Source organism: Myripristis murdjan, chromosome 3 (genome assembly GCF_902150065.1).
Source record: "Myripristis murdjan chromosome 3, fMyrMur1.1, whole genome shotgun sequence".
NCBI lineage: Eukaryota > Metazoa > Chordata > Actinopteri > Holocentriformes > Holocentridae > Myripristis > Myripristis murdjan.
The window spans coordinates 41508382-41527471 of record NC_043982.1 but is presented as its reverse complement, the minus strand read 5'-3'; the positions used below and the strand labels follow the sequence as shown (position 1 = coordinate 41527471).

The 19090-nt window shown below is 41.9% G+C and overlaps 1 protein-coding gene across 2 annotated transcripts in view; it reads right to left on the bottom strand.

Moving 5' to 3' along the window:
• luzp2 (leucine zipper protein 2) overlaps positions 1–19090 on the bottom strand; it is a 190525-nt gene that overhangs the window by 86778 nt on the left and 84657 nt on the right. For both annotated transcript variants that reach the window (XM_030076543.1, XM_030076552.1), the window contains exons 3-5: positions 17413–17483; positions 13156–13237; positions 6189–6251 (exon numbers count right to left, since the gene is read on the bottom strand). In XM_030076543.1, coding sequence (XP_029932403.1) covers positions 6189–6251; positions 13156–13237; positions 17413–17483 — 216 coding nt within the window. The remainder of the gene's footprint in view (positions 1–6188; positions 6252–13155; positions 13238–17412; positions 17484–19090) is intronic.

Below are 19090 nucleotides of genomic sequence, written 5' to 3'. Positions count from 1 at the left end.
CGGGTAAATGCGGCCATTCAGCTGGTGAGTACAGTAATATGCCGGGGGAATGGCGAAAAAAGCCTTTCACACTCGGGGGGGCAACGACAGAATGTGACTGTATGCTGTGAGTAGAAAATTGTTGAGATGATTTATTTTCAAACAAAATGTCTTTTAGAAATGTAAAGGTTTAGGTTATTTAAAGCCGAATATTAAGGAAAGACATGGAAGGATGGGTTCAATGCATTTACACTGCGGGAGTAATTTTAACACTTCTCTCTCACCTCACAAGCTCATTCACACCCACACACATACGCACACACACACACATTGACTTTTGGGTTTAGGTCTTGTAATATGCAGTTTCTTCTCCCCTGTACCTGTGTTAATTTCATTTTATCACTGCAATCTAGCGCATCCTGTTTACCTATTTACAAGAACAGTCACTTCCACCGAGATTCAATTTGGTCACTTTACATGATAATCTGATCAAATCAGTATGTGATGTAACTGCTCAGGGATGTCTGTCCTGCTCTGATTTGCTTCCTTCACATTGAAATTAACACACACACACACTTGCGTGCATGCATACACACACTAGCTCTTGGCTCTATGTCTTGTTATATGCAGTTTCCTCTCTCTTGTACCGGTGTTAATGGTCTTTACTGCTGTGTAAAGCACTTTGTGAAATAGATCTGACTTGACTTCACTGAAAATAGATACCTTTTAGTAAAGATTACTCATTACATCTTTTAAATGCTCACTTTTTTTTTTCTTTTTTGTCTCGTCTCAATGCTCTGAGGATCACAAAGAAGGATAAAGTGCCTTTGTGGCATCAATCAGTCGAGCTGCTAATAATAAACAATCAAAAACCGCAAGACTGTAGTATTAACCTTTTGTCAACCTCCAGTTCTTTATTTCCGTCGTATCCATGTCATGTCACCATGCACATCAAGTGTAATGATCCGCTTTTCATTCGCCTTCATCAGCTTTCCATCAGTTTTTTTGGGTGAGAGCATCACATAGAGATGATGTCTCGAGCATGATTTCTTTGCTGTTTAGTCAGTGAAATTACATCAGGAAAAATGAAAGTAGGAAGACAATGACAGGAAGCCATTTCAGACTGAAAACATCAGCGTCAGCAGCGAGAAGCCGAGCTTCTGGCAAAGCTGTCTATTACAATGCTCTGTTAGAAACTGATGAATCCCAGCAGGATCCGAGTCAATCTGCGAATCATTCTGCCTCAAAATGCTCCTAAAATCATTGATAATGACTTTACAGTGAATTGCAGCCGCAAAGCTTCCCTGCTGACATTTCAACACAATTTATAATCATGTACAACATGAAAACTAATGCAGTGAGAGGCTGATGTAAACACAACAAATCATTCACATTAAATATACTGCAAAGCCTAGACTCATCAACAACTTCGGGAAAATGAATATAAAGCAACAGAAAAAATGAATGCATCCGCTATTTCCTTCATGTTAATATTCAGGAACTGTTTCTAGCAAAAGGGGGGAAAAATCTTTTATATTTGATCTGCCACTAAACAGGAAGGACTACGCTGTATCTTGACTTGGAACCTGACGAGGAACCGTTATCACTGGATGCATTACGCAAACGGTTGAAATTACACCTACACACATTTGTGATATCTGCAGTAGTCCTATATGCTTTCATTTGTAGCCTATACTTTGAATAACTTTAGTTGTAGTTTAGTTTTTCCTTAGTTCTTTTATGGTTAACTGGAAAATGATACAGAAATGACATTATAAAACCTGATATTGAGCAGCTCATGGGGTCTACATTTTGGTTCACAGGTATTTTATTGTTCCTGAACGCCTTTAGCCACTGGAAAATCACCGCAAGCGACTGGCCTCTCGTGGCTCTTTCTTTTTTTACAAAACAGCATCATTTAAACGGACACGCATAATAAAACAGGTTTTCATTTTATTTTTATGTAGGTTCTTGAACAAAACAGAGCTATTTCAAAGCAGCATTGTTGCAATTAATACGGGAGGCAGCATGGCATTTAATGAATCAATGAAAACCACAAGGACTCCTTTGAAAGAAAACGGAGGGGGCAGCATGTGTGGGTGTATGTACGAACAGCCGGGAAACAAACTCTGACGCATGGCTTCATTGTGCTGCTTCCCGACCTGCTGGCCTTTTACCTCCATCCACTGAGGAGTAAACACATTGGTGTGCTATGGTGACGCTCCACAGCAAGCAATCATCCTTAGACATCAGTGTGAGATGCTGATGCTGATGTAGGATAAAGAGCCAGGCAGCTGGGGTTGGCAGGTGGTTGGAGGGACTGGCAGGTGTATAAGGCACATGAGACGCAGGTTTGATTCCTGTTTGCAGCACGGGAAGTGCCTTTTTGACTTTGACTTTTTGACTTTTTTTTTTGGACAGAGACCGCCTCACTTCATGCGAGACCAAGACCATGTCTGGTTTAAGGTTTTGGTGCCTAAACCTAACCATTCCCTGACCTTAACCAAGTGGTTTTTATGCCTAAACCCAACCACGTGACAATGACAAGTGGAAAATCCTGAAAGCCTGGTGCATCGTGCATCAGACACAGAAGGGCGTGACAAAGCGTCGGCATTTGACAACCAGGGAAAAGAAAGCACTGAGTTTGCAGTATGCCTTTATGCAGTATTTTCCCCTCATCTAGCTGCATCATAGCATTTGCCAGTATATAGTGAGATTATAAGATAGCATTACAATAAAGCCAGCATGAGCTCTCAGTGCCACAAAACATCTGCAGTGAGTACAGTTTGTGAGATACCAACTACGCAGCAAAAACCATCAAGTAAATCGAAATTAACAAGAAAGTTCTCTATTTTCCCAACGCACCTTGACTTTGAAATGATCCAGGTACGGGTGTTCTGTGGGATTTACTAGGACTTTGTACGAGGCTCAGCCAATGAGAAGCAAGGACTACAATAAAGTTTACAATAAAGTGAAATTGATGAAAATTTGAGTTAACAAAGACTAAAAGGGCGGCAAAGCATTACCAGACTAACCAGAATTTGTATTGTAGAGCTGGGCTGTTGGTCGTCGAGGTGTTAATCTGATTATGTTAAAGTCAGCGTGGGGTTGAGGATGTTAAGGTTTCAGCGCGGCTCCTTCCTCCTGTAGTTTGGGCCAAAGCAAATGCCACGCTGGTCCACTATCTCTGCTCAATTTGCATGCTGATGTTGAACTTTTGCATGCCGGTTAGTGTGCATGATAATAGGAGAATTAAAGGAAGAGGCCTCCATCATGACTTCTATAAAGATGACATTTAATTAATTACACCAGAACACTGATAACACACCCACAATTTTTAATAACCATTTTAACCAACTCCAAATCAAATTATAGGATATTTGGCTAACAACAAAGTGCTTTTTTCCAGATTCTTATTTTAGAATTTGCTTTAAACCTGGAACATCAGTGTCCTCAGTAATCTTCACCGTCATATTGATCGTATTGTCAGAGTGGGCCGCCTTCTACCTCACCTCAGCAGAGTTGAGGCCGTACCATGAAAGTGATGACAGCGGAGTCTGGGATAGTAAAAATGATAATGCTGAAACAGTTTTGACCTTTGGGTTTTTGCTACCGAGGAATCTTCTGTAACTCACACGAGTATTATAGATGCAAGGGAATGTTTCTCATGATTCCCGGGATGTAGCCCCGACGTAAATGTCAGGGCTTCACAGATGTCAGAGAAGTTCCTCGACTTCTATTGACCACAAATGACCCCTGTGTATATGAGAACAAAGGCCCTCAAATCTAGAGAGGACCTTTTCCAGGATAGATCTGGAACAGAAAAAAATAAAAAAAAATAAATCCAAACCTCAAAATGTCAACGCTCCAGCCCTTAAATGATAAAGGAGCAACGACTCTAAAAAATGTGGCTCGGTTTGTACGCCGTCTCTTTGCCAGGTTTTACCAGCAGAATAAATCTTTGGGGCTCACCTGGAAGACAGCTTAAATTGGCTGTGCAAGAGCTCTTCCACTGTGATTCTTGCGTAGAGCGAACACTTATTTTTTAAGGCTCTGTAAATTACAATTCAACAGACTCTCATGCAATTCAAATGGTTGGAAATGCTATTTACCAGCTCTTTGTTTTGCAATACTGTTTACATCATTGAGTGGCTTATGGTAATGAGCTTTTACAAAGCAGCGGGAGGTCGCTTATTTAGAAAGAAATATCTGCTAATCTTTTTTAGCCTGGAATCAGGAAATGTAGACAAACATGAACCTGAAGACGGTTCTGCCGTTTGTGACCAACAGTGATGCCGCAGTCATTCCCTCAAGACTGCCTCTATTACCTAATCAAGTTGCTATTGGGTAAAGGAGTCTGTAATTGGTCATTACGAAGTCAAATAATGGCCTCCTTTATGGGTAATTTAGTCATTTAAACCAAACTGCTGCACAGTGATGACGTGCGGTCCCTACTGTGAAAAACACTGGATTGATAATGTCTCTGCATTTGCTTCTGAGTATCCCCTATGGAGTTAGAGAGCCCATATCTCGCACTCATATAAAAGCCCCCTGCTGGCTGCTGAACTGAATCTCTGACCATCCTCGGGCTCTTTGAACTCTTCGCCTCTCACCCAGCAAATTATAACAACCCTTCACTCAGCGTTTTTTTTTTTTTCTTGCTGTAAAATTAGCTCGTTGGAATCCATCAGAGCTAGAACATGTGCAAACATAAAGAGGCTGCAGCAGGATTCATCAAATACAGTTTTCAAGTGCAGTCTTGACATAACCTGACGTGCTACATGGTTTGTTCTACACAACCACCTGAGAAACTGTCACTGGAAACTGGAGGAGGAGAGGGCAGGCGGTTTCAAAAAATACTTGGCAGATAACTGGATGACCCATCTGTCTGTCACCGTCGACCACGGGCTGGTTTCAACCAATCAGTCGGGAGATGATTCCAGTTCTGATGTAACTGATGCTACAGCAGCATCTGTGCTAACCCGGCTAACCTCTTTAAGAGCCGCCACTGCCGTCACTTCTCACTGTCATCACACTCGTAGCTTCCAGGACGATGCTGACTGGTGCAAATCACTGCGGTTCGTCCACAAGTACATCACTGGAAGATGGATTTTCATGTGATCATGATTTCACGAATCCATCTGCCTTAACTCTCAACATGTGCAACAGCTAAACTGTGGCTATTTGTATGCAGATAAACAACTTTCAAAAAAAGCGTGTGGAATACAAATGTGCAGGAGACACTGAGCTAACCAAGTAGAGGCCTCCTAGAAACAAACCAATGGACCAATGAAAAACCACTTAGGGATTATGTCAAACATGGCGAGAGAAGAATGTATGCAAACTGAGCGAGGGCTGGGGACAACGGGAAAATGTTGAAGAGCTTTTGATCTGTTCCCTGTTTTTTATTTTTTCCCTGAGGACTTCATCAACTATGAATATAATTGACTCACGTCTTCCAGTCTTTCCATCTTCCAGTCAAAAAAGCACAGAAATTAGCCAGCCTGCATCACTCATACTGTCCAAAAGTGTCAAAAGTGTCCAAGTAATGTGCAGCGTCTTTTTAAGCCCAAACATGACTTATGTAATTTCATATGGCCACATAAAAAGTTCACAGGCCAAATCTGACCATTTACTTTGAACCACTGGCTGATAAAAAGCCCCCTACCTGCATGGCAAACACATGGAATCAGCATTTCTGATACCATTTGGCTGTTTGGTGGCGTGTTCACTTATTTTGCAACTGGCCACACACACTGTAGGTAGACAATGTAGGTTTTTTATAGAGAAAGGGACTGAGAAAAGGAAGAGGAAAATTAAACTCGTCATAAGTAGTCACTGTGTGATTACCAGCATCGCTAGAACGGAATCAATTTTTCCACTGACAGCTAGCCTCCAGAGACCATAACGCAGTGCAGCCCCAAGGCAAGCTGTGGTTTAAGCGAGGGGCGCGACCACAATCATAGTTACAATGAAATGTTCACAAACTAGCCGGCTATAGCCAGAAACAAGTTCATGCCCTTTCTCTGAGGGCTGCTGGGAGGCTTCGAGGGAAACGGGGCAAATCACTAACTGAGCAGGAAGTATACATGGCAGGTTGAGGTAAAGTGGGGTACACACACACACACACACACACACACACACACCTTGTCACAAAATGATTTCTGACTCATCACAAACCATGTAAACTAGCCCTGAGTCATACTCACCTCTTGCTGTAAATCCTTGATGATTTTTGTTTTTTTCTCCATCTCCATCTTAAGAAATTTGATCTAGAAAGAAAACATACATACACAAACATATTTAGCATATTATGAATTACATATTATGAATTTACAAACATATTTAATGATGTATACATGTGAATATGACTTGTTAGCATCAGCATCAGCGTCTTCATTATAACAACTCATGCCCAGTGTTGGTGGGTTTACATTCAGTATATAAAATATTATAGCTGAATTACACACCTTTGCCCAATAAACTGACAGAAGTACCAACTAAATGATAGAACTTAATAAAGTTTGATTCCACTCTGTTTCACTTCAGATGGCCTCCCCTCAAGGCTTTAAGGGTTTATTTTTATTTTATTTTATTTTTTATCACATATAAACCCACTGTCAAATTTTACGATTCTGAAAGTTATGGGACTATTGTCTCAAAAGGCGAGTTTGGCTCTCGTTTCCCAGAAACGTTGCATCCATGACACCTCGGACTGCGCCACACACGATAAGCGGAGGCATTTCTTCCTGCAGCGAGCGGCTGCCTGTTTTCCACCGTGCGCCTCATTTAATAGTCAGAGTGATATCTTTGTTTATTGCAATTCTTTTATCATGAGCTCAGCATGTCTTGGTGGTGCAGCTCCTCCCTCGTGGCTTGTGCTTAGCAGCCAGTCAGGGGCTCCAACACCAACCGCAGATGGCAAACTGCTGCCAGGGGCTACATTTAAAGGAATGAGTTCTGCGAGAAGAGAAGAAGAAGGTAGGTCAAGGTCCCTGCTTTTCGTTCTGAGCCCCGCTCAGAGGAGACGGTCCACGCGTGGGCTGTCCTTGAGAGAGGTCGCCGAGATCGAGGCTCGCGGCGCTGGTGACCTCACAGCAGGTAGGAACCCCCGGGGACTGTAAGCTAGACCTCGCTGGGTTGACTCACATCCACGAGTGTGGCATGATAACATCAGAGTTCATGTTTGAGCCTTTCAGTCACTGCCGTTGCCCCCGGGAGTGGCAAAGAAAAAAAAAACAACAACAACAACAAAAAAGAAATAACACCCTGGTTTGCAACGTTTAGGTTTTCAGCCGAGGAATAGTATGGGAATAAAAACGAGGAGAGGAAGAGGAAACATAACTGTACATTTACACTGAAATAAATAAATATGTACGGCACACAACTCTCCTACTTATTATTATAATTCCACGTATTTTCATCTCCGAAAAAGGCAAGTTACATTCCATTTAAATTACAGAAGGTAAACAAAGGCAGAAAAGTGAGTGTGGTGATGTGAAACATGATTTGGACAGGTAGATATCTAAGTGAAAATGCAATAAATATGTAATGTGGCTCGACGGTTTTCTGGATAATACATCGACAAAAATGAACCAAAAAAGTAATGCCACATGAAACACGGTCATCACGGCACTGCGTTTACATGCACAATAATAATTAGATTATAGGGACAAACCAGATTAAAGTAATAGTTTGATTAAAACATTTTCTTTGCTGGCAGGAACCTGCTTTCCCCAAAACCTGAGTTTCCATGATTCGTTTGATAATGAGCTTTATGTCCGAAAAGATGTGTGCGACAGGAGATATCGAATTTATTTGGCACCAAGAAATAAGAGCGAGAAAAATGTTAATCCCCATATGTGAATTTACACAAGTGGCTGTATTTAAGACACTTGGTTCAACATGAAGAGAGATCCTGCAGGACAGATTGGGGAAACTTTATCTGCACATGAGGGAGGCGACTTTCTTCATAATCTTGTCACAAGTGGGCGGTGCGCTGATGGCTGCCTCGCGATCACGACATGATAACACAACCTGGCCACGTAGGCAGCATTCACACCCACCCATGTAACTCTGCATAAATTGGTGCCATTTGAAGGTGCTTGGCGCTGTGTCATGTTTGGAGAATGGTTGTACGGCGTTCACGTGCGTTTGCTCTCGTTTACACCGCTGTCTGGCAAATTCCCACTGGCAGATGTGCACATTCAAAACACAGAATACAACTGGAGTATCCATATACATGCCCGGATAAATCAAGCAGAATGATTATGACCTCAGTATGGTTCAAATAATCAGACTAAGACGCTTACATCACAATTTCTATAGTCTGAGTGCCGCCTCATTCTAATTCTAATCACATTATTAGTGTGTATAGGTCATACATAAGTAATCTGAAATCATCTTAAAAACTGTTTTACGGAAAAGGAAGACCATCTTATGCATCTTGAGTCCTGACCGTCCTGGGGAGGGATCCCTCCTCTGTTGCTCCCCTGAGGTTTCTTCCTATTTTTGTCCCTGTTAAAGGTTTTTTTTTTTTTTTTTTTTTTTTTTTTTTTAGGGAATTGTTATTTATTCTTTTTTTTTTTTTTTTTTTTTAATGATGATCTCTCAAATTCAAGTGACCATTTATTTCTTCTTTTTTTTTTTTTAATGATGATCTCTCAAATTCAAGTGACCATTTATTTATTTATTTATTTATTTGTTTTTTTTTTTTTATTTTTTTTTATTTATTTATTTTTTTCCCTATGTCATGCGTGTTTGTATTTTTTGTTGTGTGTGCTCCCTTTGTTGTGGAACTAATTGCCCCATTGGGGACAAATAAAGATATATACTGATGTTGATACTCATCCGATGTGAGGGTCGAAGGACAGAGGATGTTGTATTTTCCTAAGATAAGAGATAAGATATTCCTTTATTAGTCCCACGGTGGGGAAATTTCCCGCATCACAGCAGCAAAGTGGATAGCAAGATACAAAGCACAATTTACACAATAAAGCAATATAAACACTGTAAACAAGGAATGAGCAATATAAACACTGTAAACAAGGAATGAGCAATATAAACACTGTAAACAAGGAATGAGCAATATAAACACTGTAAACAAGGAATGAGAAAAATACTGTGAACAATTTGAACCACAGAAGAAAAAAACCCAAAACCTTGGGAACAACACACTCCGGAGGTTCAGGGTTAGTGTGAACCCATGAGACCAAGTGGCAGAACCTGACTCCCGGACTGGGTCTCAGGAACTGTCACACTTGATCCTGCCTTATGGGATCTCCCCTTCCCTCCCGTTTTTATGTGTGTGTGCAGTAGTGCAGTGTGCGTGTGTGTGTATGTGTGTACGTGGGTGGGGGTGGGGGTGGGGGTGGGGGGGTGTAAAGCCCTTTGAGACAAATTTGTCATTTGTGATTCTGGGCTATATAAATGAATAAATCTTGCCAGGAATCATACTGTAGCTACCTTTGACCTCCTGTTAGTAAATATTATGCCAAAAAAAATCATACTTGTATCGTGTATGGATGTACTGTGTGTATTTGCGGCAGACGGTGTTAAATATTATATAAGAACATCAGTGAACCCACACCATAGCACCATACAACAGGCATTTGTCCTAGTTTTTAAGAAAATGGCGAGAATGTCACTTTTACTTAATTACTGTACTACTGTACTCTCTCTGTCTCTGTCTCTCTTCCTCTCTCGCATTGTGGTGATGATTTGAATGTTGATCTTACCGTCACAGTGAGCATTAAGTCTCCAGACTGGGAACAAGAGGCTGCGACTATTACAAGACAAGTTTTTTATTTGCATATATTGAACATCTGAAAAGCGCTCCATGGCTAGCTGTCTGTGCAGCTAATTAGGCAGCCTGCTGATTTGTTGATAAGGAGTTCTGGTCGGGGAACAAGAGGCGATCTCTCCGAGTTATCTGGGGACGCAAACGCGGCGCAGCGGAGTGAGACGCAGAGGATGCACAGACACAACCTCGACGAGCACGAAACAGCTCGTTGCACGGGTTTTGAACACATCCAGCTGAGGGTATGCTCACTGGACTGCAACGAGGCCCGGGCTGTGCCATATGATATCGCTCATGATAATACCGGTATACAATAAAGTGTCATATCATGATATAAAGGATATAGCAGCATGATGACATGTTGAGGCTTCTGCATTGCCTGCTGCCCAGCCTACAGCGCTCTGTCACCACAACAGCACACAGAGCAGGAATCAGCTCAGTGTTTCCCACGCCACACAGGTACATTACAGCCACACAAATGTAATTAAAGCCATTCAGGGTTTCCCATTGGCGCCATTAGTTTCACTCGCACCCCGACTCCCTTTGTGGTCACCGTCAACGTGTAAGCAGCACTTTGGTTTGCCCAAACACACACACATGGTCTTTAACATGGTATTGGAATGATAATAATAATAATAATAATACTACTAATAATAAAACTTTATTTGTATAGCACCTTTCATACAAGAATTGCACCTCAAAGTGCTTCACAATAAAGGAAGAACATTTGAAAACATTAAAATAAAACATTAAAAACAGCACAGGGTGAAATTAAAAAGAAAAGGCTAAAAACGAGAACTTTGAAATAAAACAAAAGATGCAAATAAAACAATAAAAGACAAGAAGTGGGCATCAAAATCCGTTCCCTTTATAGCACCTTAAACGCCTCACTATGACATATGACGGGACAAAGGAGGTGTCAGTCAGTGCCACGTGACTTTCCACTGGTTTGATCTGTCATCAACATCAAACGCAGCTCACCTGGCTGCTCACCTGGCTGCTCACCTGGCTGTTCACCTGGCTGCTCACCTGGCTGCTCACCTGGCTGTTCACCTGGCTGTTCACCTGGCTGCTCACCTGGCTGCTCGCCTGGCTGTTCGCCTGGCTGCTCGCCTGGCTGCTCGCCTGGCTGCTCACCTGGCTGTTCACCTGGCTGCTCACCTGGCTGCTCACCTGGCTGTTCACCTGGCTGCTCACCTGGCTGCTCACCTGGTTGTTCACCTGGCTGCTCACCTGGCTGCTCACCTGGCTGCTCGCCTGACAGCTCACCTGGCAGCTCACCTGGCTGATCACCTGACAGCTCACCTGGCTGCTCACCTGACAGCTCACCTGGCAGCTCACCTGGCTGATCACCTGACAGCTCACCTGGCTGCTCACCTGGTTGTTCACCTGGCTGCTCACCTGGCTGCTCACCTGGCTGCTCACCTGGCTGTTCACCTGGCTGTTCACCTGACAGCTCACCTGGCTGCTCACCTGGCAGCTCACCTGGCTGTTGTGAAAATGGAATCGCGGGTGAAAAAATTCTCGACACGAGTTGTGCTTTTTGGGTTGGGAGGCGATAAAGGTGAGCAGGTTAAATAGAGTGAAAACACTAAATTAAGGTGAAATAAGAAATAGGCATTTTTTCAACCTTTCAATTTCTCCCACCTGCTGTACAGCGTCATTCTGTGGGAAACACTGTAGTTATTGTCATTTTTACCGCAAATTACCATGAACTATTATTCTAAGTCTATATCTCCCAACCCTAAAGGAGGCAAGTGGACTTAAGTTATTAGTTCAATGGAAGTTTAGTGTTATATTGCAGAGGGGTAGTATACAGTAAGTACATCCAAAAAGTGGACCAGGTCATTGGCATTAAACCATGGTATTAAAGCTCTTGTTACACAGAAAGCAGATCCCTTGCCAGTGAGAGTAAAGAACTCTGTAACAATCTGGAACACCATGTAAGTCAGTTGGACTCAATACTACACGCTCAGTGTTACAAAGGTAGCGTAAATAAATCATACCCCAGCTCAACATCAAGGGCGTGAGGGACAGAGAGAGAGAGAGAGAGAGAAAGAGAGAGAGAGAGCTAATGTGATTCCCGTTGTAACTCACAGGGAAAGGTCTAATGTCCAGCTGTTCATTAAATCCATGCGGTGACACTGTGGAGGGAGTAAATCCAATACAGTTCCCCGTGGAGGAGCTTGTTTTCGTGGTCGCCACCTCTGGGGGAGACGTCTGCTTTGTCAGTGGCAGCGTCGCCACGCGGGCCAAACCACGCGGACGTTTCCTGGGATAAATGGCATGCGCTGCCGCAAAATCAAAACCGCCGATTTTTGATCTTCCGGCCGGTGGAAAGACTTGCGTCGGTGGGTGTGATCGCCAGACTTCTAATTGCCGGGATGGAGTGCCATCATGGGTTTTTTTGTTTTTAATGATCTTCCTACCCTCTGAACCCAGGGGGAGGAATTTAGTGAGGCACAGAGGGCCGTGCGACGGGCTTTTTCTCGGTTTAAGCTGCGAACACTGTGGCTTGGAAGACCTCATCAAAATGCCATTTGGCTGGATTTCGCCTCCCCACTCATTTTTGAAGAGTAACTTTACAATAAAGTTTGTGCTCTTTAACAATTTACCACTCCGAACATTTTAACTCCTCTAGCATTGCCACACTTCTGCTGCAGAGCTCACAGACAGCAATGTTATCATCATCATTATTATTATTATTATTATTATTATTATTATTATTTTAGGCTAATGTAATTCTGCTCTTTTTGCTTTCATTTGTGATTTCTTTTGCCATTGGAGTTGCCAGATAGTGTTTGTAAAACATCCAAGTGGATAGAATTTAATTAGAAGTATAGTGACAGTCAATTGGGCAGAAAAAAAAAAAAAAAAAAAAAAGTCTTGGTGCTCGGAGGATGAGTTACACTGAGCTGCATACTGAGTTGGGCAAGATGTATTGCAGCAGCCTTCTGTGCTGAAAAGAACAAACACTTTTTTCTCATAAGACCGCAAAAAAACAGAGAGGTGGCCGGTGCAAAGTGAGCCGGAGCGCGTTTCATCAGCGCTTATTCATACAATATTCATACCGTTAGCCACGAATATTGTGCCATAATGCCTCTGTCCTGCCTAATTTTAGGGGTGTTAGGAGACTGATTATGTCGATAGGACTTTATCTTGAGACGTCCTTTCATCTAACAGGCTCTCCATTTTGGGGGGTTGACACAAAGCTCTCTCTCGCCATATCTGAGAGTTTTAATTAAGTGGTGAGGCGAGGAGCCCGGAGAGTCGCCTGCTAGGTAATGAGCGTGGATCACTGGGGGGGGCCTGTGTGACAGGTGACGGGGCTGGTTAGCGAGGACCGGATGTTGATGCTCAGGTCAGCTCCGTCTTACCGTGGCCTGCTGCTTCTCCGCTCGCTCATTTGCCTCATCCAGCTGCTTCTGCAAGGCCGCCTGGAGGGACTTCATCTCCTCTCTGTCAAAGTGAGAAGGAAGTGAGAAACACTGAGCGTCCACATCATCCTCTGCAGGCCCGCACCTCACCGCCACTCACAGCACAATGCAATCAGACGAGCTCATACGCCACCATGCTATACCGCCGTGTAAACAACAAATTCAAATGTGCGAGAAAACAAACAAACAAACAAAAAAGAGGATGGAATGCAGACGTGTGAATGAGCGAAAAGACTCGACCAAGTAGATCAAGTTGTGCATGCGTGAGAAAACATTTGTAGTTGAGAAAAAAAAAAAAAAAAGATTTCAACAGGGAATGTGAATTGTGAATAGATGAAACAAGTTTGTAGTTACATAATTTACCTCTGTGGGAGGGTGACGGCGTTCACACACACATAATTTTTTAACACAACACAGATTTTGGCCTGCACTTTCCACTACACGGTGATTAATGAGTGGTGATTGTTGGACGAACGTCCGATTTGACCATCCAATCAGGAGCGAGTTGCACTTCTAGGACACTTCTCGGTGATCCGTCTGCCAAGATGGCTGCTGAATGGCTCTGATTGGTTCACATTTAAAATAAATATAACTATCTATCATCTTTTTAATAGTCTAAAAGTCTAAAAGTTCAGCAGCAGCCAATTTGTAACACGCGGCCAGTTACTTCAGTTAATGCACAGCAATCCACAAATACACACTGTAACAAACAAATACACACACACAAACACACACACACACATACACACACTAAAAAACAAAACAAACAAACAAACAAACAAACGGATTTCCTTTTACATATCTGCAATAGAGTGGTGATATTCAAACAAAAACTATTTTGGTTCATTTTTGTTGGCAAGGCAGGGTTACATAAAATGAAATGCAAAACTAAACATATATAAATATCTCATATATTGGCATGTATGAGATACTTATGCAAAAAAAAAAAAAAAAAAGAAAGAAAGAAAGAAGGAGAAGAGCCATATTCAGTGGGCTTAACATTTGCATCTCCTGCTAAATCCTGTAAGCCAATAAGGAGATTGCATTATGAGAACATGTAGCATGTATTATAATGCATTATGAAGACATACAGCTGTAAGCGTTGGGAACATTTCATCACTCCGCTCCTGTCTTTATTCGTGCTCTATGCAGACCAGAGCGGCGTTCATGATTCCATAAAACAGATATATGGTAATGTATGCATGTGAACGCGATGGGTATTTCACTATCACTTGACATTCCTGCACGTAGATAACAAAAATGGGGAATGAATTATGAATTAAGTGCCTTAAGTGATATGGGTCAACAGTTTCAAAAAGCCCTGGTAGAAAACTCACACAGCCTTTTTTTTTTTTTTTTTTTCAAGTTAGCAGTAACAAACATTTTCCACGCACAGCTGTTAATGTAGAGTTTGAGAGTACATGGCACGGTCACACTCTGCCAACTGTGCAGTAAAAGGGCCAGCATCCATAAGTCAGTACAGTAACACTCTGTGTGTTTGTGTGGAGAGGATCGCGTCTTGGCCGTCACACTCTGCAGTATTTTACATGCCAGTGGTCTTGTCTCTTGGCATAAGCTCAGCCGACCAAACATTTTTCCTCAAAGCAACCAGTCAACCACCACGGCGATGGCATTTCATTTGTATTCTCTTCTCCTGCATCTTTGGACTTGGAAACATTTTGCTCAAACAAGATCAAAACTGCCCCGACTGACAAAAAAGGGCACAGGAAATGTGACATTGACACACCATAAAGGCAGAGGGGAGTGAGAATATGACAAGTGAATGTGAATTGGTTAACACTGGTTTTTGCACAGCGCTTCGCTGCACCTTCCACCACGGACGGACAGAAATCTAATTATAAGTTCAGCCGATATAAAGCGTTATAATTATGTAACCTCAAAATGTCATATTTCTAATTTCACTTAATATCTCTTAACTTGGGTTTGAAGTTGTACCAAAATTATTTTCAGAAAGCAATCAAAATACGGTTAAGAGATGTCAAAAACAAATGATCTGCAATGAATCACCTGTCTGCCTCCGCCGTGATGGAGGCAGCTGGTAATCACACTTGGCAGACATCGAACTCAAAAGGTGGATTAATAACACTGTTAAAAAAAAACAAACATATATATATATATATATATATATATATATATATAAACCCTATAAAGCCATTTGTATCATATATGATACACATTTTCAATTCCATTTTTCGTTTTCAGTTTAATCAATACTTGACCAAAATACTGTTGTATACCTTTGAACACTTCCCCTGTTCACCCTGGACCATACCATTGGCACTTCAAGTACATATCACATATCATACACCAGAAAGGTTGTGTAATAACATATTTTTTGATTTTATATATATATATATATATATATATATATATATATATATATATATATATATATATATTGTTATAGGACTAAATATAGGGTTCAATTTCAAAAAAATGGAATTTTCTGCCAATTCTTTCATAGTTCAGGCTTTTAGGGTTAAAATAAATAAATAAATAGTGCAGCTCTCAAATGCTGGGTAAGCATCATTCAGCCGCGCCTGTGCTTTATGGTTTTTTGGTTCCATGACATGTGAGAGCTGTCATGCGCTGGTGATGGGTTATTGATCGGCTATCAAGATGCTGCACACATGAGGCTGAACTTCAGTCAAGCTGACATTTCAGGCAGTATTAGCGCCACAAATGACCCGTCATCATTAACAGACTCATTACACACAACATTAATCAGACAATCCTAACTGGTGGAGCAGTTTAGGTAAACACTCAGCCCTTTCATCAAGCTGCCGTATGGAGAAAAAAAAAAAAAAAAAAAAAAAAAGATCTGCAGCTCTGAATCTCCAGTGCCTGGTGTGAGGCTTTTCCAGCATAAGGAAGGCAGATTATCTTGGAGTGTTTCATCTGTGACGACTGGAGTGGGCTAGCAAACTGGCTAACGCTACACAATAACCAGTGAATAGTCAATTAACTGTTATTTAAAGGCACAATGACTAGGACTTTCATTTAAAAAAAAAAAAAAATGTTTAAGGCAGAATGACTAGGATTTTCATTTTAAAAAAAATAACCGAGAAAAAAACAGAAAAAAAAAAAAAAAAAAAAATTTATAGAGTCATACAAAAATAATCCCTCTCCATCATCACTTCTGAGCTACTGGCAGTGTGTGTTGGTGTGTGTGTCTGCAGAGACCCTGCCCTCTGCCTGGATTTTCTTGGGAAGTAGGTGTGTTGCTCCCAGCCAATCACAGTGCAGCACGGTGCCAGATCAATAGCACCACATCCAATAGGAAACCACAAAAATCACAGGTGCAGAAAAAAGGAAATCTAGCGAGGGGAAACGCCAAGCGGACAAAGCTCGTACCACGAGAGTGAATCTGGGGTTCGGCTTTCCCCCGCTGGTGAGCTCTGAGGGAGAGGAGGAGGATGAAGAGCGACACGGCGGACCGGGAGGTGTTGGTGGACCAATTTTTTTTCCTCCTAGGATGGCAACAGCATTCATTCCATTGCCATCCTAGGAAAAGAAAACACAATGCTGGCGGTTAGCTGAGTGTGGGTGGAGGGGCCAGCTCTGAATGTTGTGTTTACACACCGCAACAACAAATCCTACTGATTCTGCCTTTAAAGGTGCATTACGTAAAACTGCAGAGGGTTGACTGACTCAGCTGCAAATCTGCATACTGTACCTTTAAATTATTTATATTTATTATAATAATTTAATGGTTCAGTACCAAGTAATTTAGATGATTTTTTTGATATTGTTTGTTAATTAACAACAAAATATATGACATATCATGACATTTGATATATCAATCATTTATCAGTTTTAACATAAGGGAATTAAGAAATTAATTAACTGAATAAATTAATGAATACATACATACATAAGTATTGCCTTAGTTAATGATTTGTTTGGCTTTTTTATCAGGTTAAACACTTAATTAAGGATTAATCAATTCACCATTCATCAGTGGTTGTCACTGTGTAGTGTTAACACAAATTACTGCCATTTGTATAACGTTTGGGCACATGGCTCAGTCGTTTGGTGTGTGTGTGTGTGTGTGTGTGTGTGTGTGTGTGTGTGTGTGTGTGTGTGTGTGTGTGTGTGTGTGTGTGTGATTGGTTTGTGTGCAGAACGGTGTGAAGCTGTGGCTGCAGCCTCAACTTCTACAGAGCTTGAGTTTACCTCTGTTTGTGGCTCAGCTCCAGGATCCTCTGGACATCCTTCTTGGCCACTGAGTCATCATTTTTCAGCGACTAAAAGAGAGCAGGAGAGATTTTTATTTATTCCAGGACAGAGAGGAATTTGCATATTACATGATAACTCACAGACTCACTCCAACATGAGAGGATACTGGATTTCAAAGCACTGACAAGAGACAGGGGAAGGCAAATACATATACATCGCTTTAAATAGCTGATCGATTATAAAAAAAAAAAAAAAAAAAAATACATCTTTGGGAAGGTTTTGTGAGATAAATAATGTTGAATTGCGTTTTCTATTAAAGACACTGTCATTTTCAGAAATGCTTTGAGTAAAATGCCTACAGTTCTGGGAGATTACAGTTTTGAAATACTGCAGGCAACAAATTACTGGTAGAAACAAACAGTGAGAAACCCAAATACAAAAGAGCATCACAAAAACACTGCATCTCACAGCTTCAGGCTCACATCGCCGCCTTTGTAATCTCACTCTCCCAACTACGGTGTGGGAGTTCACGTGGGAACTCATTTTTCACAATTTAGGTAGAATCGTGTGAAACAACGTTGAGGAACGTCACGAACATGAAGTGACGGGTGCATATCATGAAACGCCGAAACGCACTTTACTAGCGATCTCATACCTCAAGAAAATGATAATAAGCAGATGAAAATCCAAACAAGGCTGCAGGCGGTGCACAGTCCAACTGGTGCCTCAGCACCTGCCTGATGGGTAATTATGGATTAGCCAGGTCTCTGATTGCCCTCCGACAGAGGAGCGGGGTTTTTTTTTCACCGTCTTGAATAGCACGAATGAAAATGACTCAAGGAGAATGTTCTCTTTACAATGTGCTATGAATAGCACCGTGTGTCTTGAAATTTAAAGTGCATGTCTGATACACCCTGTTGCTTCCTGTCACACACACACACACACACACACACACACCACCCTGCAAGACACAAAATGAGAGGTGGTAACAGCCCTTGATTACAGCCAATATGCACTCAGACGAGGTTTTGTACGCTCGCGTGAAACTGAAACCATATCTGAGGCCTTCAGACTGCAGGCCGATCACATTTGCTTCTCAAAATCCGATCCTTAAGACAGAGTGCCTGCGCTGCTGTTTGCCGGGGATCAGCTCAGATTTGTGTGTCCAGACATCACTGACCTATCGGCGCGGGTTGCTATAGTAACGACGTGGGCGTCAGTAATTACGAACGCGGCTTTCCAATGCAGGAACATCAGAAATGTCCAGAAGCCTCCCCCCCTTTCAAAAGCGCCAGCAGACGGTTTATTTCAGTGTCTGTTGTTCTCTGAGCTGTCCTCTGTGTGGCTTTGTACTTTGGATTTGACATCGCCGTTACGTGTCGCACCGCAAGTGACTCAAAAGACAGTTTGAAATCCAACTTGAGCGTCGTGAAAACTGATAAACAGCGGTATCAATCTTTGTCAAACGATATTTGCACGGAGCTTTCCATAGCAAGGTTGAACCGAGTGCGGCACAAAAGTCTTGAGGCCTGGAAGAAAGTATTAGTTCTAGTGAGAAATAAATCACAATAACTTTTTGGCTTGTTTTTTATTCCATGCAAAACAGTATCTAATTTCTGGTCAATTATAGTCAATTGACAGCCAAGATCGTTGCGGATATCAGCGGTGGGGGGTA